Raw genomic sequence first — 22,952 nt, 5'->3', positions numbered from 1 at the left:
TGGACTCTATATTAAATCTGTCGCAGACTAGACTGACGTCTTTCGAGTTCTTGCGTTCAGGGGAGTGTGTGGGAGCCTTCACCATTTCGCCTAGATTCACAGTAGGCCTCTCGGTTACGGGACTCATTCTCTCTCCTATTTTGCTTGATTCGTTAGCTCAATTTTCAATTTTCAATTATATTGTATTATATTGTGTTATCCTGTATTTCGATATAGTATTTAGTAAATAAGTGTGCCTCCTTAGATTGTTGCCGCCGTTTTCTTTTCCTAATTAACTTTTTTTCCCCTTTCGGCCTAGGGCCCCTGTGGGGCCCACGGCCCCTGTCACGGACGCAGGTGGATTTTTCATTCAAACTGTGACAGTATTTTATATCACCATTAATGCTCTTGCACAGTCAAACAATGAGTGCTGGCAGTACTGGAAAGATGTTTCATATATTCACCCTTCCTCTGCAGTTATTGGAGGTTGGGAAATGTGATGCAGGTGGGCTGCAAAGAAGGCAGCACCCCAACCTTAGACGACTATAATGCCGTAATTGTCATTGTTCTTTTGTTGTTTTTGTTTTTCCCCTGAAATGATTAGAAATAATCCAGTGACAGCAGCTTACTTTTTTCTGGGCTAGGCCAGACTTCCATTGTTATGTTTCTTTGGCTGGTGATGGTGCTGTTAAATCAGGATTGATTTAACACTGATAATGTTTTGTCAGCAGGGGGTATTAAAGGACTCTTTGCAGGGAAACTAAAAAAATGATAAATGGTTTTCAAATAGAATATGTAAGTATTTCAGTTTTGATTTTAAGAGTTTTTCCTGATGATGCTTCCTTTCCTTTCTGTTAGTTTGAATGAACATGCAGAATTGCATTGTGCCATGATAAGACAGCTGTATGGTGCAGTGGCATGTGTTACCTTTTTCCTTCCTACTAGTGAAAGGAGAACATAGTAGACCCTTTGCTTAGCTGGGTGATAACATAGTTGCAAGCCTTGAAGTTTCATTAAACACAATTGGCTGGTCTGGGATTTAAGTGTGAAGAGTTTACTCCAGCAGAAAGATGTCCAAAGTGTGCTGTGGGTACCACTGATGGCATATGGGCTAGTTTGGATGGATGCAGAAGCTGTGCATACGCACATGTGCAGGATCTGTTCATGTCTGTATAATACTGGGTAAGGCCTCATACTAAAATCTTTGTACTTAGTGGGCTGTTAGAGCTCAGTGATGACCAGAGTCTTATTCGATCCCTTCCATGCATTACCTTCATGTAATCATAGAATCATTAAGGTTGAAAAGGTTACTAAGTTCATTGAGTCCAATGGTGAACCCATTACCACCTGCTCACTAAGCCAGGTCCCTCAGTGCCTGTAAAGGTCCAATAAAAAATACTTTCTGACTTTCTGGAGTGTGCTTGGTATGTCTCAAATGTTTGCAGAACCAGGCCATCACGATGACAACTAGTAGGAGGAGCTCATTAGGGAGATATTGGATTCTGTTCTCTCATAGTCTCTTTGTTTTGCTTTGCTGACAACCTGACATACCTTTCCCGTGAGCAAGTTTTGATAGAAACTTATTTTTCACAAACTTGTTATTGCGGTCTTACTTGTTCATGACCTTGGGACAGTGCACCTGCAGACCCAGCAGGCACAGAAGGATACCTGAGATGGAACCCGGGGAGTTGTCTTCTTCCTCTTCTTTGTCTTCTTGGTTGTCATCGTTGCTGTTTGCTGGACTGAGAATACAACTGCCAGACTAGTGTGATCCGTCTTCCCCCATCCTTTATCCAGCACTCTTAGCTGACACTACAACTCCTCAAAATACACATTTAAAACAGATTAGTCATCATTCTTTTCCTTCTGTGTCTTTGATTCTTGTTCGTTCTCTGTTTTTTGCTTTCTTCTTGAGTATCTGCAATCTTTGGCACTTATGTCCTGAATTATGGATGGGAGGAAGCTAGTGTGTCTACCTCCCAAACAGACAAACTGGAAATGTATCTAGAAGAAGCCAAAAGCTTTAAATTCCGACAGAGAAAGACTGAAAGGAAACTACTGGGCATTCACTGTTTCTTCACAAGAGAGAAAAATGCACTCAGACATTTCCTGTACTTTGATGGGGCGAGTTTCCTAAATTCGACCTCTCAAGTGAGGAGACTAAAGGTTTTGTTAGAATGCCTGAGGGGAGGCAAGGGCTGCTATTGGGCAAAGGTTTATTTCAAAAATAGACATGATTCTTCAGTATTTACTCTGGAGGAACCTGCACCTGCTGTCCAAAATTTGAAGTCATTTTGGGGGCAAGCAAGAGCTTTAAATCTATGCCTAGGAGGAAGCTCAGGTTGCTACTGGGTAAGCCTCTACCTACAAAATGCAGGACATGCAGGACTGTTGCTGTGATTTGGGATTGTCTGTGAGGATTTTTTCTGATTTCTTTGTTTTTTATTATAGCTATTTCTGCAGGTGCTTTGTGGCACTGGTTGTGTTATTAGTATCTCTAATATGAAATACAAAAGCTGAACAAAATCAGTTTGGTGGTTTTGTTTCCTTCTCTGGAGGGAAACTACTGTCAACTTTGACTTTTAACTTTTTCCTCTCTCTTTAAAACTGTTCCTTGGTAGTCATGCTTTAGATTTTGCTGTTGCAGTGGGCTATTAACAACATAGCAGCTTTTTTTTTTTTTTTTTTCCCTTAAATATTACCTGCTGAATGCTCTGGCTTTATGACCTCTAGCTGTGCCCTTAAGCATATGAATGAGGGAAATAGATCCTAACAGATGAAGGTCCAAATTTCCAATTATAATAAAATTTCCTGATTTCTTTGTTGTTTCTGAGGCTTTTAACTTTACTTTTGTACCCAAGTCTTAGTTTTAATTCTGTATTTCATTGGTACTTTTGAGTGTTTTGAATTTATAAGCATCATTTGCTAATTCGCTTGGTCTCATTTGCAAGCAGGTAAGTCTGAGAAAATACTTAGCAACTGCAGATAGTTATTGCTTTACAAATTGAGAATTTGTATTGAGAACTTTTTTTTTTTTTTCCAGCCGTACATATTAATAACTTTGTGAGCTTGATCTAACCAAGTGGCGAGCTCACTAATTTTAAATGAGAAAGAACAGGCAGGGAGAAATGTTTTGTGTGGACACTCAGTGGTCTACATTCTCTTGCCCTTTCTTTGTTTGCTATAACAGTTTACTCACCTTTGGCATTCACACCAACTCAAATATCTGCCTCTTGTTCATGTAGCATTGTGCAAGGACTGAAACTGGAGCATATTGATCCATCATTAAATGAGCAATGTTGAATACTTCAGAGATTATCAACAGCTGCAAGTTCTTCAGCTATTTTTATTTGACTGTGGCTATAATTTTTCTGGTGTGTTTGTACTGAACTTAGAAGTGGAAAGAAAAACAGAACCCCCAAGAAACTGACTTTCTGTTTTTAATTAAAAATAAAAAAGATTGTGCCTAACAAAAGCATCCATAGAACTAATAGCTCAGATGGCAGCACAGAAATTTAATCAGAACTACATGAGCCTCTTAGTCTGGTTTTGGTATGAATGAATTTGTAGAGTTACCTAGACACATGATTTGGTAACTGGCAACTTCTTCAGGCAATCTGCTGCTCTAAAAGCCCTAGAGAAAGATCATCTGTCTTAGTCTTTGTAAAGATTAACAGAAGCAAAGGAATTTCATTTTATGTTTTATAGTCCTAGCCATAGACATAGTTCAAAACCCAAGGCAGCTGCTCCCTTCAGCAGTCTTTGGATGAGGCCCTAAAATCAAGCAATGAAAGCTTATGAAGACAATGGTAAAACAGGGTTTCTCAAATATCCTTGAATAAATCGTCCAACTACTCAGAATTTATTTTTTTTTTCCCTGGAGTTGTGTGCTCATATGTCAGGAATGATGAGGCAGAGACGATGCTTCCAGAGGAAAGGTCACTGTGAATCAGTGAGTTAGCAGCTTGTTCTTGTCCTAAAGGGGTTCAGTTTCCCTATGTGCTCCTTGCCCTAGTATCAGGTACCTCACAGAGTGGTGCTGGGGAGATAATGTGGGGGAGAATCTAGTATCAAAGTTCACTCTAAGTGCTTTCTGGAGCATTTGAAACTTGGAACATAGAACATAGTGAGAAACAACAGCTGGAAGGGTCACTGGGAAGAAAAACAAGGTTTTAATTTAGTCTGCAGCCTTTTCAATATTGCAGCTGAAGACTTAGTGAATGCAGAATGAATGGGAGGAAGCTTATGCTGAAGCCTTATCTTTTCCACCAGTGTAGAAAGATGCTTCTCAGAAGTCTTGCCATTGAACAATAGGAACCAGCAGCAGGTGCACTTCTGGTTTATTTTTAAAGCAGCTTAGCAATGAATAATCTCCTTGAGCTGAGGAGGTGGGAGGTCCAGTTCTTCAGCCTTTGTGTGACACAACTGTCACGGAGTTCTCTCTAGAGCTCACTCCGGGACAGTGGGCACAAACCCGGGGCAGCAGGAACAAAAGCCCCCCCCCTTTTCTCTAGCGGCAGTGCGGCGTGGCCCGGCCAGGCCCGGCCACGTGCGTTTAGGGAGACGGGGAAGGGAAGGGAGATTGCGATTAGGTCTAACAAAAAAATGAGGGAGAAAAAAGGTGATCTGAGAACGAATGGCAGTTTAATAACCTAATAATGCTAAACAAACAACAAGAGAGTTTCAACAAAGAGAATACCAAGTCCCCAATCTCACCGATGGTGCTGTGGAAGGCAGGAAGCTCAGGAAGCTCTGACCGCGTTGTCTCCTTGCAGGGAGCCGGCCAGCAACCCCGTCCCCTTCCTCACTTCCCTTCCGGTGCCCCACCCCACATGCCCATTAAGGCAGCCCACAGAAAAAAAAACTTGTCCCCTTTACTCCCATTATGAAGCATGGTGTTCTGATGTGGAATACCAACACCAACCAAATTGCAAAACCATAACAACAACTCATGTCAAAACATCCATTGCTTAAATTGGACATCAATCTTGAGAAATACGTATTACTGTGAGAATTTGTAGTCATTATTTTACATGTAGAAAATATATTGTTATATTTTTGCATTTGAGTGGAAATGAGTGAGGGAGACAGTTTTCTGTTATTCTCAGTTTCCTAAAACTAGGACAAAGACAAACCCATTCCCACTAGCACTTGTGCATGTGCTTCACTGCCATGAGTTAGTAGCACACTTGTTTGTGTTGTTTGTATGTGCAGTACTGCTCACATATTTCAAAGACTGAATCATAGAATTGCAGAAGGGTTTGGGTTGAAAGAGTCCTTAAAGACCTTCTGGTCCCAGGCCCTCTTGCAATGGACAAGGTTGCCACCCACTCGACCAGGCTGCCTGGGAATGCACCCAACCTGGCCCTGAATACCTCCAGAAATGGGACATTTCTCTGGGCAACCTGTGCCAGTGCCTCACCGGTCTCCATTGAAAAAAAACAAAAAAAACAACAAAAACAAAAAACTTCCCGTAATATCTAATCTAAATCTTCCCCTCTTTTAGTTTAAAACCATTGCCCCTTGTCCTGTGTCATGGAGTTATCTAGATCAACCTATGTCTGTGACAGGGGGGCAGTAGGCCTGTAGGCCTTCCGGCCCCAAATAAATGGGAAGGGAAAAGGGGTAGGGAGATGGGAGCTGGACTCAAGGAATCAAACACAGCAGCAGCAACAATCTAAGGAGGAAAACTTATTTTACTAATTATGATATCAGAATGCAAGTTAACATGATATAATACAGTGTAATTGAAATTGAGACTAATTAAATCAAGTCAAAGAATGACAGAGGTTTCTGAAGACCAAGAAACCTGCTTTGAAATTGAAGGTGCACAGCTTGGAAGCACACCCACACCCACTGGCAGGCAGTGAGAGAGAGTGAGTGTCACTTCTGTAATGTGTTTTCCTCTATGACCCCGAGGTCCTCTGGGATGTGTAGTTCTTCTCTGTGCTCCACATGATATCATGATGTGGAATGCCAATAGCAAAAATTACAAAACCATGACATCCTGTCACTAAGACTGTTTAAGAAGTCAGTTTTCTTCCCATTTATAAGCTCTTATAAGTTGAAGCATTATTTGGTATCTTATGACATACTTAAGAGTCAATAAACTGAGGTAGGGTTCTCTGAGACATGGCTTTATTGATGTGAGTTAACAGAACAGCATTTAAATCATCAGACACCAAACTGCAGTCAACACACAGGAGGGACTGGATGTTATCCTTAGGGACCTGGAGAGGACAGAGAGTAGCCCTGTATGAATCTCATAGAGTTTAACAGGGCAAAGTACAAGGCCCTGTACCTTGGGTTGGGTCAATCCCAAGAACAGATAGAGGCTGGGTGGGAGAATGGATGGGGAGCAGCCCTGCAGAGAAGGACTTTGGACTTTTGGTGGACAAAAGAACTCAGCATGACCAATCAGTGTATACTAGAAGCCACCTGCATTCTGGACAGCATCAGAAGAGGTGTGGTCAGCAGGGCAAGAGAGATTATCCCTCTCTACTATTTCCTTCTGAGGTCTCACATGTAATACTCTGTCCAGGCCTGGAATTCCCAGCACAAGAAAGATGTGAAGCTATTGGAGTGGGTGTAGAGAAATCCAGAAAGTAGGCTGGAGCACCTCTCCTGTGAAGAAAGGCTGGAGGAGATAGGCTTATTCAGTCTGGAGAAGAGAAGGCTCTAAGGAGACCTCATTGCATATTTCCACTATTTGAAGGGGTCTACAGGAAAGAGGGACTCTTTGTCAAGGACGGTAAGCCCTATTATGGACAAAAGATAATGGCTCTAAACTGAAAGAGGGGAGATTTAGGTTAAGTATGAGAAAGAAATTCTTTGCTCAGAGGGTGATGAGGCAGTGGCACAGGTTGCCCAGAGAAGCTGCATGCCCTAACCTGGGAGCTGTTCAAGGCTAGGTTGGATGAGGCTTAGAGCAACTTGGTCTAGTGGAAGGTGTCTCTGCCCGTGGCAGGAGGCTGGGACTAGAGCTCCTTAAGGTCCCTTTTAACTCAAGTCATTTTGTGATTCTAGAAATATTCATCATAATATTGAAAATGAACAGCATTATGGTAAGAATGCGCCAAGGCTGAGCAGCCTGTCTGTGGTGAAGTGGCAGGCTTTTTCTCTCACAAATTAAAGACTAAGCACAATCAATAATGTAGGTGCTTTTTCTCTTACAAATTAAAGACTAAGCACAATCAATAATGTAGGTATGGTTGTTAGATTTAACTATCTGTCTATCTATCTATCTATCTATCTATCTATCTATCTATCTATCTATCTATCTATTTATTTTTACCTTGTGGTGCATGAAGATGATACCAGGATTTCCACATTCCTTTAGGTGGCTGGAATGAGGACTCACAGCTAATTCATGTTGTCATGCTTTCCTCTGTCTGGAGGGTTCCTAGTCTGAAACCTTTTAAGCTGAAAATGAGAACTGCTACCTCACAGAGGAGAAATGCAGCTAGTTAGCAGAACCAGGCATCAGTTATGGTGTAAAAATGACTATGACTACTGCTTTTCATCAGGAGCCTTCACATAATGCTTTCAATCCAATATATTGTTCCTACTACTACATATCGTTCAGAGTCTGCCTTTGTGATTTCTTTGCCTGCCATACTGTTGGCAGTTGTTCTGACATCTGATGTGAGCAACCTGTTTGGAAAAGAGAAGAAAAGAAGCCTTGATTGCAGTTTGGAAGTTGTGCCATTTGTTCCAGTTAGCCTCTTTTCCCGCTGCTTGTCAGTTTTGTTTATGAGGGGCAGGAAGGAGGAGGGGAAGTAGTCTGACTCAGATCTGAAATTGTTCTGTACAGTCCACATCCTGAAAATGTCACTTGTGGGGTCACTAGAGATTGTTAAGCATGATTCTGATTTGATTCTTTGTTTGTTACTGTTAACTCCAGCTGGCATATACTAAGGTGAAAGAAGAATAAGCCCCAAATTTTATAGGTTCTTCTTTTCCTATTCCCTGATTTAAATGAGGAAAGAAGTGAAAGATGATCTGTTGCAGTGAGAGACTGCCATAGTAGATAATACCTATCAGAAATAAGAACTTAGTCCTTCCTCAAGGAAACTTGAGAACCAACTTTGCAAGTGCAGCTGTACTTTGTTATGAGTGCTATTGAAGTTCTCTACACCTTCAGTTCAGTTGAATAATTTTTAGCTACTAGGTTTATAAATTAAACATGTACGACCATATCTCATGCTATTATCTATCCATAGCAGTACCTCCAGGCTGAAATCTTGAACTTTTTTAGAATGTAACTGACGTGTTAATGGAGGGCTGATGTTTCATTTATACCTCATCTCACTCTTGCAGTTGTCAGTTGCAGTGTCTCTGAGGCGTGTTCAGATACTCTTTGTGAGGAAAATAATCTTAGTGAAGAAATTTGTCATATCTGTCTACTGTGTATGAAAGAGAGAGAAGTTCATTGCAGCATCCTCACTTTTTCTGAGTCTCGTCAAGTAACTTTTCTCCCTACATGAATGTGTTTTATTAAATGCAAGCAGAAGAGCTTAACATCAAGCAGACCACAGTCCACCAGAGTGGTTACCAGAGGTCCAGTGGTGATTGCTAGAATTGCTTCATAACTGTTACTGGAGAAAACTAAAAGTTTGATTTGGTCCAAGAAAATTCACAGTGTGTATGGGGGGGAAATTCTAGGGCAAAGAGTGTTCAACTGAACAGGTGAGAAGTCATCTGAAAAGTTCTCACCATCCAGCATAGCCTTCATCAAGCTGTGAAGTGTGTGGTGTGTGGAGAGAGTTAAATTGCAGGATGAGCCAAGACATGATTGTTATACCAAGAGATTTTTTTAAGTTGTCTGGTTTTGAGTATCCAGTATCTGCAAGAAGATGGAGAATATAATGCAGGCTCCAGAATTCAGGTGGATTTTTTTTTTTTTTTTTTGCTTGTTCATTTCCCTCCATTGTTGCTCTCCCCACCCCCCCCCCGCTTTCTTCAAGAAGACATTTTAAATGTGGAAAAACTCAGGTGATCACTCACACTGAGAAAGTTATGCTGTTAATAAGTGCTGAAAGCTATTGTGCTTTTGATTTTAGTGGATTATATTGAAATTTGACAAGTTAGGACACTAGAAGTTATTGTTAAGTGTGTTTGGGCTCCTAGTAGAAGAAAAACAAATATGCCTTGTGTAGGAAGTTAGTTCATTTTGAAAATTGCCTTTCCCTTAGTAGGTAGGCACTGTGACCTGCCAGAAAGAGTTGAGCAGTCTTTTCATGGGAACTATTCCAAGGACAGATGCATAGTATTTCTTCTGTTCAAATAAGAAGTGAGTTACAGCTATTGGATTGTGTTTGTACTAGAATTTGGTGCTCTTATACTGTCACTATGGTAGTGACAGTCTAAGCAGGAGTCAGTTTAGGTTTTTAGTTTTATAAACATAGATGTTTCAGTCTCCTTGGTGAATGTCTAAGCAAAAGGCACAGTAAAGCATCTCTCTGAAAGCTTAAATTGATTTGTTAAAAAAATACAGATTATACTGGGTCAAACACTTCTGCTGGTTTTCTTTGAGGAAAGTTCTGCCCTGATAGAGAGATGTTTGCTGACAATTATTAGAAACTTTAACAGAATAAGTGCAAGAAGAGAGGCTTGATTATTAATGCTGATTAACCCAAATCCATGAATTCCCTCCAGTGCTGTAGGAATTGAATCCTGAAACAAAATGTTTTCTGGATTGCAACATGGAGATAACTGTATTTTAGCCTTCAACTTCAAGACAGATTGATCTAGATAACACCGTGATGCACAGCCCTATTTCTGAGATAGCAAATGTGAAGTTTGTTAGGTATTCAAGGCTGTTACTATTTGAGGGTTTGTGTGTGAGTTTATTCAAAAGTAGTTAGTCCAAGAAAACTTAAGTTTTCTTTAGAATTGTTTCTATCATTAAGGCAGATTGAACCTGAATCACAAATCAGACATCTATGCTTTTCCCTAGGTATACTGAGACAGCTTATGAGTGTGTGAATTGCCCAGTAAACAATGGCTGTTAATGAAGCACCTGTAGGTAAGCATCTGATGGCAGGGCTTACAATTCATTGCTAGGCAGATAAAAGCTGACCAAGAATATTGGTCAGGTTCCCCAACAGAATATTGAAGTAGATTTTTCTACTCAAGGTTCTTAAAAAACTGGTTTACTAATATAAAAATGTTTGCAAGATAACCTCTTTAATCTTAACTGTGTTCAGATGCTCATTTGCTTAATACATGGATGACATATATAATGTATTTTAAAATGAACAGATACTTACACAAATAATATAGCATAAAGCATGATGGGGGTTTCTGGAATAAGCAACTGAAAGTGAGAACTTGCCTTGGCCTTGCATACTTTACACGAGAACAGTGATTACGTGATATTTCAGTACTACCGGGCTTTGGCTTTGCAAACCATACAGGGAAATAGCATTTAAGTAGAATTTCTCATTATTACTAGTTTCTTTTGTTCCCTCCACTGACTGTGAAGTTGGCCATGAACTCTGCAACTTGTTACTTGAGATCGAGGAGTTGTTACATTCAATGATTCAGGCATTTTTGGACTTACAGTAGAAAGGATTTTGATCCAGTATTTGCAGTTGTGAGATAAATATTTCAAAGCCTTGAAGGGAAAAGCCCATGTTGAATGTTTATTAACCAAATGTCAGTACTTGGTTTTCCAAAGACTGCTCATAAGAAGGAACTGAGGAATATGTGCATCAGTGGATTGTCAAGAATGAAAGACTGGTGGCAAGAGTGGCTGGGTCCTGTCAGCTTTTGCTGCAGAACAAACGAATGTGCAGGGGATGCATAATACAATCAGAATAAAGCCCATCAACTCCCAGGGCAGCTTCCCTGGGTTGTCATAGTCATCAAAGAGATGTGCTCTCCTGCAGTCTCTGATGGTTTGTCATCATTTAACTAACCAGCATCTGTAGCACGCTGCTATTCCTGCCTCAATCTTGTCCACTCTGCTCTGAATCCATCTTCTTATACTCATTCTTTCCTTGCTTTACTTTTATTATTACAGAAGATGAAAGAAGCCTGCCAAAGAATTTCAGTACAAGGCAATTTAAAGGTTGTTTCCATTTTTGGGATGGTAAATTGTAAGAATTAGATGTACACAGGAATCAGGCAAATATGCCAATTCAGAATGAACTGAAGGGACCTGAATCATAGAATCACAAAGTTGAAAAGGACCTACAAGATCATCTAGTCCAACTGTCCTCCCATTAACTCTGCTACCACAAGCCACTAAACCATATCTTGTAACTCCTCATCCAGATGCCTCTTGAACACTGCCAGGGATCATGAATCCACCACCTCCCTAGGCAGGCGATTCCAGTGCCTGAACACACAGAGAAAAAGTTCTTCCTCATGTCTAATCTAAATCTCCTCAGGTATAACTTGTGCTCCATTTCCTCAGGTCCTGTTTGTTGCCTGGGAGAATACAGCCTCCCTTCAGAAAGTTGTAGAGTGCAATGAGGTCTCCCCTGAGCCTCCTTTTCTCCAGACTAAACAATACCAGTTCCCTCAGTTGCTCCTCATAAGACTTGTGCTCCAGACCCCTCACCAGATTTGTTGTGCTTCTCTGGACACATTCCAGGGCCTCAATGTCTTTCTTGTAGTGAAGGGCCCAAACCTGAACACAATACTCAAGGTGGGCCTCACCAGTGCTGAGTACAGGGGGATGATTACCTCTCTACTCCTGCTGGCCGCACTATTTCTAATGCAGGCCAGGATGCCGTTGGCCCTACTGGCCACCTGGACACACTGCAGGTTCATGTTCAGCCAAGCATCAACCAACACTTCCAGATCCCTTTCCTCTTTAAAGTTATCCAGCCACTCTGCCCCAAGCCTGTAGTGATGCATGGAGTTATTGTGACCAAAGCACAGGACCTGGCACTTGGCCTTGTTGAACTTCATCCCATTTGCCTCAGCCCAGTGATCCAGCCTATCTAGATCCCTCTGGAGGGCCTCACAACACTCAGGCAGCTCAACACCATCTCCTAACTTGGTATCATCTGCAAACTTACTGAGGGTACACTCAATCCCCTCATCTAGGTCTTCAATAAAGAGATTAAACAAGATGGGCCCTCATACTGACCCCTGGGGGGGTGGACACCAGTTGCAATGTGCAAAAGAAATCCTTCCCCAGTGGTAGTTAGCTCTTAAACGGGGTCTAGGACAGGTAGAGCCGGGCTCCACCCCCTTCCAGTAGGGCAGTAGAATTGCCTTCGTCTGTGCTCCCAAGGCTTACTCAGGTGGTTAATCAGAGGTTCAGGATGTGGTTCAGCAGTTCCCATACACCTTCCTAACTGCACACCTTAGCAACTTCCTTGTAATCTCCCCGAGTAGCCTGTCCCTTCTTCCTGAGGACATAGACACTTATTTTTCTTCTGGAGTCTCAACAGTAGTTTCCAGTTCATCCACACCAGTCTTCCCCTACAGCTCACCTTATGGCATTCAGTATCAGACTGTTCTTTTACCTTTAAGATTTCCATCTTGAGGAGCATCCAAGCTTCCTGGACCCCTTTACCTTTAAGGAGCAAGTCCCAAGGGACCTGTGCTACAGGCGTCTTGAGCAGGTCCGCCCTCTGGAAGTTCAAGATGCTATTTTGGTAGTCACTCTTCTGACATCTCCAAGAACAGAAAATTCTACAGTTTCATGGTCATTCTGCCCAAAACAGTCCCCAATCTTCACATCTCCCACCAGTCCTTCACTCAGTAGTGCTAGAGTAGGTCTAGCAGGGCACCACCCCTGGTAGGCTTTCATACCAGCTGCATAAGGAAGCTGTCTTCCACACTAGAAACCTCTTGGACTGCTTCCTCTGCACTGTATTATATTTCCAACTTATGTCAGGGAACTTGAAGTCTTCCAAGAGAATGAGTGCTGGTGATCATGTGAGTTCTGCAAGCTGTTCATAGAACGCCTCTTTATCCTGATTAGGCAGTCTATAACTGACCCCCACCAAGGTGTCACCCCTACAGGCCTTCCCCTGATCCTTACCCACAGACACTCAACTTTATCATTCCCAACTCCAAGCTCTTCAACATCAGAACAGTCTTTAATATTAAGGGCCACACCACCACCCTTCCTTCCTCATCTATCCCTTCTGAAGAGCTTGTAGCCATCCATCACAGCACTCCATTCATGGGAGCGGTCCCACTATGTTTCATTAATAGCAACGAGGTCATAGTTTGCCTGATGCACAGTTGCTTCCAGCTTCTCCTGCTTGCTGCCCATGCTGCATGCATTGGTGTACATGCACTTCAGCCAAGTCATCTGCATCACCAGATGCTCAAGCATCATTCCCCTAGGCTCATCTCTGGTGAGCCATTTCTTCACCTTTCCCCATCATAGCTAATTTAAAGCTCTTTCTATAAGCCCCGCTAGCTCCTGTGCTAGGATTTGCCCTGTTTGAGGTAGGTGGGTTCCATGGATGGACAACAGTCCAGGGGCTGAGTAAACAGAAACAACACCATGATCAAAGAGCCCAAAGTTCCTGGCTTGACACCAGCCTCTGAGCCAGTTATTCACTGCTTGTGCTTTCCAAGCCTGCTCTGTGTCCCTCACTGCCCCTGAAGGTATAGAACAAAAAGGAATCACTGCCACCCTCCCCAAGCAGTAGCAGGCTTAGGCATTTCCTGCAGCAGGAGACCTGAACAGCTACATTTCAGGGCAGGCCCTCTGTCTAGGTCACCATGGTCTTCTTGGAATAAGCCTGCAGTCTGGAGGAGACCCTGTTTAGGTCTGCAGTCTTGGAGACTGCCAACAGGAAAGCTGGTCTCCCAAGCAAGGAGGGACAATACTTACAGTCCTCACCACATGACCCACCTCCCACACCCAGCTGCAGCACTCTATGGGCAACGTGGGCTGTGCTCACTCACTGAATCTCCCCATTTTCAGTCGGCAACAGCAATTACTCACTTGCTTTGCTCCCTGAAGCTATTTAAAGCTTATTATCAGGTACAAACATTAAGGGTGGATGCTTAAACTGTGCCACTAATGTGCCAGCTTCATCCCTGCTGACTCAGGAGCCTGCCCACAAGCTGCCAGCTCCCCAGCACAAGTGCAGCACTGTTGCTAGCTTTTTTTTTTTTTAAAAAAAAAAGCCTTCAAAAATGAGCTGCTTTTTTTTTTTTTGGCCTTTTTTTGCTCCAGATCCCTTGCCCTGTGCAGTCTTACCTGCTGTGAAGCTAGTTTCCGCAGCAAGTATTGTGTTGAATTGTAGTATGGATTTAAATTGAAAAATAAAATAGAGAGTGGAAGCTAAATCTAAACTTTTCTCTGAATAAAATTCTAAGCAGTACAAGTACTGGTGTAAGGATGGTGGCTGTGATAACACCTGAGTGTGGTCATGAGGGTATTAGGGCTGCTGCCACTCGCAAGGAGGCCAAGCTCAGGTGCCTTTACACTAATGCACGCAGCATGGGTAATAAACAAGAGAAGTGGAGCTGGAGGCCATTGTGTATTCAGATAGTTTTGATATAGTTGCCATCACAGAAATGTGGTGGAATGACTCCCACAGCTGGAGTGCTGTGATTGAGGGCTACCAACTTTTCAAAAGAGACAGGCTAGGTAGGAAAGGCAGTGGTGTAGCTCTCTATGTTAAAAAAGACTGTGAATGTGTGGAAATCAGTGACAGTGACGATAGGGTTGAGAGCTTATGGCTCAGAATAAAAGCTGAGGCGAACAAGACCGACGTTACTGTGGGAGTCTGATACAGGCCACCCACCTAGGATGAAGAGGTGGACGAGATGCTTTATAAATAGTTGGGTGAGGTCTCAAGGTCGCACCCCCTTGTTCTGGTGGGGGACTTCAACTTCCCAGACATCTGCTGGAATTATAATACAGCTGACAAGGAACAGTCCCGGAGGGTCCTATAGTGTGTGGGAGATAATTTCCCGACACAGCTGGTGAGGGAGCCAATGAGGGGAAGCAAAATCCTGGACCTGCTGTTTGTTAACAGAGAAGGTCTGGCAGGGGATGTAAAGGTTGGAGGCTTTCTGGGACAAAGTCATCATGAGATGCTAGATTTCTCTATCCTTTTTGAACCACGGAGGGGAATCAGCAGAAATACTACCTTGGACTTCCAGAGGGTGGACTTCAACCTCTTTCGGACCATGGTTGAGAGGGTCCCTTTGGAGGTAACTTTGGAGAGTGTGGGAGCCCAGGAAGGCTGGGAATACTTTAAGGAAATTGTTCTAAAGGCACAGGAGCTGACCATCCTGAAGTCATAAAAGACGAGCCAATGGGCAAGGAGGCCAGGCTGACTGAACACAGACCTTTGGCTGTGGAAAGTTTATGGCTCTGGAATAGTGGGCAAGTTACTTATGAGGATTACAAGGAGAAAATTAGAAAAGCCAAAGTGCAGCTATAACTGAGCTTGTCTGCTAAGGTAAAGGAGAACAATAAATATTTTTGTAAACACATCAATGGCAAGAGGAAGGCTAGGGAGAATCTCCATCCCTTGTCGGATGCAGAGGGCAACTTGGTCACCAAGGATCGGGGTAAGGCTGAGGTACTTAATACCTTCTTTACGTCAGTCTTTAATAGTAAAACTTGTTGCTCCTTGGGAACACAGCCTTTGTGCTGGTAGATGGGGAGGGGGAACAGAATAAGCCCTGCATGATCCATGATGAGATAGTTTTGGACCTGCTCCAACAGCTGGATGCTTACAAGTCCATGGGGCCGAATGGATTGCTCCCAAGAGGGAGTTGGCAGATGTGGTTGGAAACCACTCTCCATCTTATTTTAGCACTCCTGGCTGAACAGGGATGTCCCAGTGGATTGGTGGCTGGCGAATGTGAAGCCCATCTTCAAAAAGGACCGGAAAGATGATCCTGATAGCTACAGACCTATCAGTCTCACCTCAGTGTCCAGGAAGGTTATGGAATGGATAATCTCAGGAACCATCATGGACCAATTAAAGGTCAACCAATTAAAGGCCTAGTCAGCATGGGTTTATGAACGGTAGATCCTGTCTGACAACCCTGATTTCACTCCTTGACAAGGTGACACGCTTAGTGGATGAGGGTAAGGATGGCTGCCCATGGTCTTGATGGGCATGTACTCTGCTGGGTGAAGCACTGACTGGATGGCCGGGCCCAAAGAGTTGTGGTCAATGGATTTGAATCCAGTTGGCAGTTGGTCACAAGCGGTGTCCCCCAGGGCTCAGTGCTAGGGCCACTTCTGTTTAACATTCTCATTGATGATCTTGATGAGGGGATTGAGTGCACCCTCAGTAAGATTGCAGATGGCACCAAGATGGGAGAGAGTGTTGATCTGCCTGAGGGAAAGGCACTACAGAAGGACCTTGATAGGCTGGATCAATGGACCAAGGCTAACAGCATGAGTTTCAATAGGGCCAAGTGTCGTGTCCTGCATTTTGGTCACAACAACCCCAGTCAACCCTACAAGCTTGGGGAGGTGTGGCTGGAAAGCTGCCTGATGGAAAGGGACCTTGGTGTGCTGGTGGACAGTCAGCTGAATATGAGCCAGCAGTGTGCCCAGGTGGCCAAGAAGGCCAATGGCATCCTGGCTTGTATCAGGAATGGTGTGGTAAGCAGGACTAAGGAAGTCATCCTGCCCCTGTACTCAGCATTGGTGAGGCCTTACTTGTAGTACTATGTTCAGTTTTGGGCACCTCAGCACAAAAAGGACATGGAGGTGCTGGAGCAAGTCCAGAGAAAGTCACTGTCTCTGGATGTATTTAAGAGCTGTTTGGATGTGGTGCTCAGAGATACGGTTTAACAGAATGTTGATAGAGTTAGGATCTATAGTTAGGCTGAGGTTGGACCTGATGATCTTTGAGGTCTTTTCCAACCTGAGTAGTTCTGTGATTCTATGATTCCTGAGATAAGTATGTTCCTAGAGTTAGGACTGGAGATGAAGCAAGCATCCCATCCTAAACTGAGGGAAAGAGCATTTGATGGAGGTATCTGATGGTTATACTGAATGCATTACCCACATTTATTAGCCTTAAAATCACTGTATGATTAAATATATCTGGGAAAAACAAACAAACAAATGAAAAACTCTAACATCTGGTTTGTTTTGGTTTTAAAGAGACTGAGGGTAGATATCCTAACTCATGGCATGATCTTACTTTCAGTTCCTGACAAATAGATCCCTTTCCTCTCCCCAAAATTCTTCTTTATGGGCTTTTTTGTAAGATGGCTTATGACTTGTTCTGTAGCTAAAGAATGCAAATAATAACCTTGATTTTACTTATCATGCATGTATAAAAGGAAGCATAATATCTGCAGAGATTAAATTCAATTCTGGAGCTGTGGAAGCAGCTCACTACCATTTGCAATAGATCAACAACTTCAAGGGGAGCTGGGGAAATCATAGGTCATAGAATGGCTTGGGTTGGAAGAAACCTCAAGGATCATCAAACTCCAGCCCCCCTGCTGCAGGCAGGGTTGCCAATCAATAGATCAAGTACTAGACCAGGATGCCCAGGGCCCCATTCCAACTGGCCTTGAACTGACCTTGGGGAATTCACAACATCTCTTAGCAACCTGTTCCAACTCACCACCCTCTCAGTGAAATAAAAACCCTGATATGTAATTTAAATATTTCTTCCTTTAGTTTTAAACATTCCCCTTTGTCCTGTCATTATCTACCCATGCAAAAAGTTGATTTTCCTCCTGTTTATAATCTCTCTTTAAATATCAGAAGGCTGTAATGAGGTCTCCTTGCAGCCCCTCTTCTCCAGATTGAGCAAGCCCAGCTCTGTTAGCTTGTCTTCATAGGAGAGTTGCTCCATCCATCTGATAATCTATATGGCCCTCTTCAAGACCCTCTTCTAAAAACTTGACATCTTTTCTGTGTTGGGGACCCCAGACTTTGAAGCAGTACTCGGTGCCTCATGAGGGCAGAATAAATATTATATGTTTTCTTCTAGTTGGAACAGAAGGCTACCACTTCTACCCTTGAAGTTGTGAGGTTCCAGTGTGATGTTGAATCTTCTTTGCTTTTCTTAGGTGAAAATGCTTTCAATATCTGTCATTAGAACTTCCTTTGTAAGGTCAGCTCTGCCAGGAGGGTTTAGCTCCCTGAGCTTTTATGTATGTGCAAGTACTGCAAAGTCAGTAGATGTAGAAATAGGAACACAAAGCAAGTCCTGATATGGAGGATCTCTTGGCAATTTTTGTCTTGATATCCTGACATCCAAGTTGGATATTTCATATTGCTACAATAAATAGCATAACTGATTTCACAGACAGTTTGAAAAAGACTCAGCATGATTGTTCCATTCAATAATCATTTCTTGCATGAGCTCATGCACCCCAGGTGGCCTTTGCTAGGTGCCATCCCAGGTGCTGAAGACTTCTCATTCTCTTTTACTCCCCATTACTACTTTTTCTCCTTAAGTCACTTATGAAATAATTATATTATTCTAGGACTGAAGTACATTTGCAATTTGCAGCATAATGAACAACAACAAAAAAGGTCAGACTCTTGAAATGAAATTTAATGTGAGGGATATTTATATTTCTTTTGTGGGAAAGGTTAATCGATCTAAATGTAAAATGGAGTTTTTTGGTCGGAGACTATCTAGTGCTAAACACACATGCATTTCAAGTGAAAAATACATGTTGGTATTTGCTTATCAATGTTGCCATGGAGATCAGGGGGAGTTCTAACTACAGGAGCTGCAGCACTTGGTCCTGTGTGTATAAATGTAACGTGTACGAGATTCTGCCCTGCTGCTTGTTTGTTTTCTTGATTCCTGTATGAGAGCTGAAGAGCTTCTGTGCATTATTCATATTGTTGTGGTAAAGGCAGAATCAGGATTGGTGCCTGCTGTTATAGGTCCCATATAGTAATAAGGTCTGTGCATCAGATTTTTTAGCGTGTTTATCTAAACCCTGTAAGCTAGCAGGAAATATCTGCAAAATGTCCCCAGGCTGAAGCCATTTTTGTGATAGCGGTAAGCATCTTATCTATCTGTCAAAATAAAGTCAAAATAAAATAAGAGGCAGAAACAGGTTTTTTACAGCTTGGAAGGTGTGGAAAGGAGTGTCAATGGTTTACGGGCTGGTTTGGCCCAGTTCTGTGACTAGTGGGGCGGAGAGATTTTGCAAAATCCGCACTTCCAGAAAAGGGAAACAGGGAATCCCAAAATAATTAAAAACAGCAGCAATGATCTGAGGAGAAACAAACTAATTTTACTAAATATGGTGTTGGAATGCAAGATAACACACTCTAATACAATATAATTAGAATTGAAGCTAATATATCAAATATAATGAGAGAGTATCTGAAAGCTCTAGGCCTTACAGTAATACTGATGTGATGCGCACAGTTGGGATGGGCAGCAGCAAGGAGAGGTGAAGGAGAAGAGTGTGAAGAACTAAAGGGTCCAATCAGGTGACCTTGCGAGGAGTTCTGTCTCTTCTCTGACCACAAAGCCCTCTGGGGAATGTAGCTTCACAGAAGGTGAATCAGTAGCTTCTCTTCCAGGCAGGTACCCAGATCTGGAGGATTAACACTTTAACTCCCAGTGCACTACATGATGTTATGATGTGGAATACCAGTAACCAAAAGTCATAAAACCATGACAAAGAGGAATCTTCCCAGTTTGTTTTAGCAATTTAAATATGGATAGGAGGGTGGCAGAATGAGTACTGAATGCAAAAGCATTCTTTACCCTTTGTAAAGGGTATGCAGACTCCATGTACTCAGAAACGTTGCTGAGAAAACATCAATTAAAATGATTTAAACTGATGAAGGTTTTGAGGATGTTGAGATTAACAGTGAATCATGTTCATCCATTAGCAGGAAGAAAGATGTTATGCAATGTATGCTCCAGACGGCACTGGACTGAAGTGAGACTTTGCAAGAGGTTGACTGGGATTTCAGCCAGGACTTGATGCTTTGCAGCTTTCAAAGGAAAAGAGCCAAAGTGCTTTTCCCTTTATCAGCAGCAGGCGTGCTCAGTTTGCAATGGATATGTATTTGCAGAGTGATGCCAAGAGAAACTTGTACTTCTAAATTCAGAGTAAAACAGCATGCTGATAATGAGATTCAGAAGAAAGGTTTCAGAAGTTGGAAGCTTAGAAGGGGTGGGATAATAAAGGGGAATAAAACAAATTTTCCAGTGTTGCACCCTGTGCTCTACCATTGTTGAGCAGAGGGAGGTGATTTAAGAGAAGAGGAGTAGAAACAGGTCCCAGCTCAGCATCACAGGCAACCCCCATCCCAACCTACCTCAGTTCCCCAGGTTCTCCTGTGTAATAGGTTTGAGGCTCTAGAACTTGAGGGAGAGGTGAGTGAGGATGCAGCGGGAGATTAACCCACAGGGTTGTCTAAGGCTGCCTCTGCCAAGAAGGAAAGAAGTGTGATTGTCATAGGCAACTCCTTCCTGAGAGGAAGAAAGGCCCCTATAGGTCAGCCAGACCCTACCCATAGGGAAGTGTGCTGCCTCCCTGGTGCCCAGGTAAGGGATATTTCTAGGAAACTTCCTAGTCTGATTTGCCCCTCTGATTTATATCCTTTATTGATAGTTCAGGCCAGCAGCAAGAAAGTCACTGAGAGAAGCCTGAGGACTACCAAAAAGGACTTCAGGGGATTGGGGTGGTTAGTGGACGGAGCAGGCATATAGGTCCTATTTTCCTTTATCCCTTCAGTGTCAGGGTGGCATAATGAGTTGAGCAGGAAAACAGTTCTCATAAATACATGGCTGAGAAGCTGATGCAATTGCAAAAATTCAGGGCTTTTTGACCATAGGTTGCTTTGAGCCTGGCCTGATGGCTACTGATAGTTCTCACCTTTCTTAAAGGGGGAAATGGATCTTAGCCCAGGTGCTGTCAGGGCTTGTTGAGAAGGCTTTAAACTAGGTATGAAGGGGGAAGGGGATAAAACCAGGCCTGCTAGAGATGAGCCTAGGGGAATGATGATAGACTGCAGAGTGAGGCAAGGGGCTCAACTGAAGTGCATCTACACACTGCATAGGCAACAAACAGGAGGAGCTGGAAGCCACTGTGTGGCAGGCAAACTGTGACTTAGTTGCCATTATGGAAACATGGTGGGATCACTGCCACAGCCTGAGTGTTGTAATGGATGACTATTGGGACAGGCAAGGAAGGACGGGTAGTGATGTGGCTCTCTAATTTAGAGAGTACTTCAATGTTGTTCAGCTCAGTGCTGGGGATGATAAGGTTGAATCTCTTTGGGTAAGGATCAGAGGAGGGCCAACAAGGCTGACATCCTGATGGGGGTCTGTTGTAGACCACCCAACCAGAATAAAGAGACAGATGAGGTGTTCCATGATCAGTTGGCAGAATTTGTGTGATCGTCAGCCCTTGTTCTCATGGGGGTCTTGTATATATAGTTTGGGCTTGACATCTGTTTTTCTTTTTTAAGTGTTGCTATTGTTCTTACCTGCTGTCTGTACTCCAGCAGTGCCTGTAGTGATATGCATTTCTCACACTGCTGGCATCACCATCCCCTCCCCCCGCCCTGAGAAAATGCCTGTCACCATCCCTTAGCAAGGATATGCTGACAATTTGCAAAAGACAACAATGCCCCTGGACTGCAGAAAGCAGTTTCCCAGGTTATTTAATGAACACTTGAAACATTTCCAAAATGTAGGTAGATGAAGTGGGATCTCTGTTTTGTTCCTTTCCAAGCTTGGCTCCACATGTAGAGAATTCCATGAAGGTGGATAATTTCCTGCAATTCACTGTTCAGTCTTATGTCTTGCATCTTCAGACTCAGAATATGATGGAGATCTCTTAAGTAACTACAGCTACAATGAGCTATTAAATTCTCCATATTCCTTTAAGACACTACTTTTACCAGGCAACGCATGCAATGCACAGAATCTATAACTATAGTCATGAATCACATTAACCTTTGAGACCCCATAGACAAAGCCACTGTGAAGGATCTGAACCTGAACAGGTTCCCAGTTATATATTTTAAAATTGTGAAGTCTTTGGAAAGATACACCTTTTCTAATTGCTCAAAATAACAGTATTTATCAACACTCAGTGTTTGCGTTTATAATTGCACTTTGTTCTGTGTAAATATTAATAAGGTATTTTTCTTTCTTTGTAGTGTACAGAGGCCAAAAAGCATTGCTGGTACTTTGAAGGGTTATATCCTACCTATTATATGTAAGTAGTCATCACTTTACTTTTTGTGTTTTCTAGTGAACAAGAGATAACTAGATTCTTTCAGCTCTTAGAACGTTATTCTTTCTTGGATTGTACTTTTCCCATAACTTCCTTGAGACCTTTTTCTCGTGATATTTAACAATTAATGTGCAAGAAATTTTATTTCCCCACTTTCCCTATTATCTATTTCTCCTCCCCACTATTAACAAAAGAAAAAAAGTATACAGACTCATTTCCCCACACATTCAGATGATCTTTCCAGTTGAAAATAAAATGTTGGACATTAAATAGCTCTCTTTTTAGAATGATGAAAGGAAATATAAGTGGAGCTATGTGAGGGCGGTTCTCTCTTTGTTTTGAACAAGGGAAGGTAATCAAGCAGCATATGAGTAGCTTTGTCCCTGTGATAATACTGTTGTTTAATTCAGGGATTTGAGTTGAGCTATGGTGTAACTCATTTTGATGGGTGGCATCCATATTCACACCAGGTTTGGGTGTTAACCAAATACCGTTGAACTGTAGGTGCATGATTAAGGATCCTTCTAAATTGCAGTTTTCTGTTTTAAATTGCTCACAGCAACAATAAAGAGGTAGATGAAATGTATGAGGGGGCAATTATTGTTTTTGTGTATTTGGGGGCAGGAAGGAGATGAACACACTAGACTTTGGGTTATGCAACTTTGTAATTGCACATATCTTTTAAACCTAAGTTAAAAAAAAAGGAAATGGGGTGGGGAGTAGGTAGCAGCAGCAGGTCCTTGTTACCTGAGCAAACTTCCCCACTCACAGGTAGGAAATTACTGTAATCATGATGCTCCCCAGGAATGTTCCTCTTTTTTCTT

The 22,952-nt window shown here is 42.5% G+C and overlaps 1 protein-coding gene across 7 annotated transcripts in view; it reads left to right on the top strand.

The window, feature by feature from the left end:
• Positions 1-22,952, top strand: part of VOPP1 (VOPP1 WW domain binding protein) — a 56,080-nt gene that overhangs the window by 18,438 nt on the left and 14,690 nt on the right. For 5 of the 7 annotated variants that reach the window (XM_032443019.1, XM_032443020.1, XM_032443021.1 and 2 more), the window contains one exon: positions 22,052-22,110. The exons of 1 other annotated variant lie outside the window; for it this stretch is intronic. In XM_032443019.1, coding sequence (XP_032298910.1) covers positions 22,052-22,110 — 59 coding nt within the window. Of the gene's footprint in view, positions 1-9,963; positions 10,007-22,051; positions 22,111-22,952 lie in introns of those variants that run through there. One more of the 7 variants, XM_032443022.1, reaches the window with a different exon arrangement.

The sequence above is a fragment of the Coturnix japonica genome, chromosome 2 (assembly GCF_001577835.2).
Source record: "Coturnix japonica isolate 7356 chromosome 2, Coturnix japonica 2.1, whole genome shotgun sequence".
Classification (NCBI taxonomy): domain Eukaryota; kingdom Metazoa; phylum Chordata; class Aves; order Galliformes; family Phasianidae; genus Coturnix; species Coturnix japonica.
Note: the sequence above shows the minus strand (reverse complement) of the source record. Positions and strands in the feature narration are given on the sequence as shown.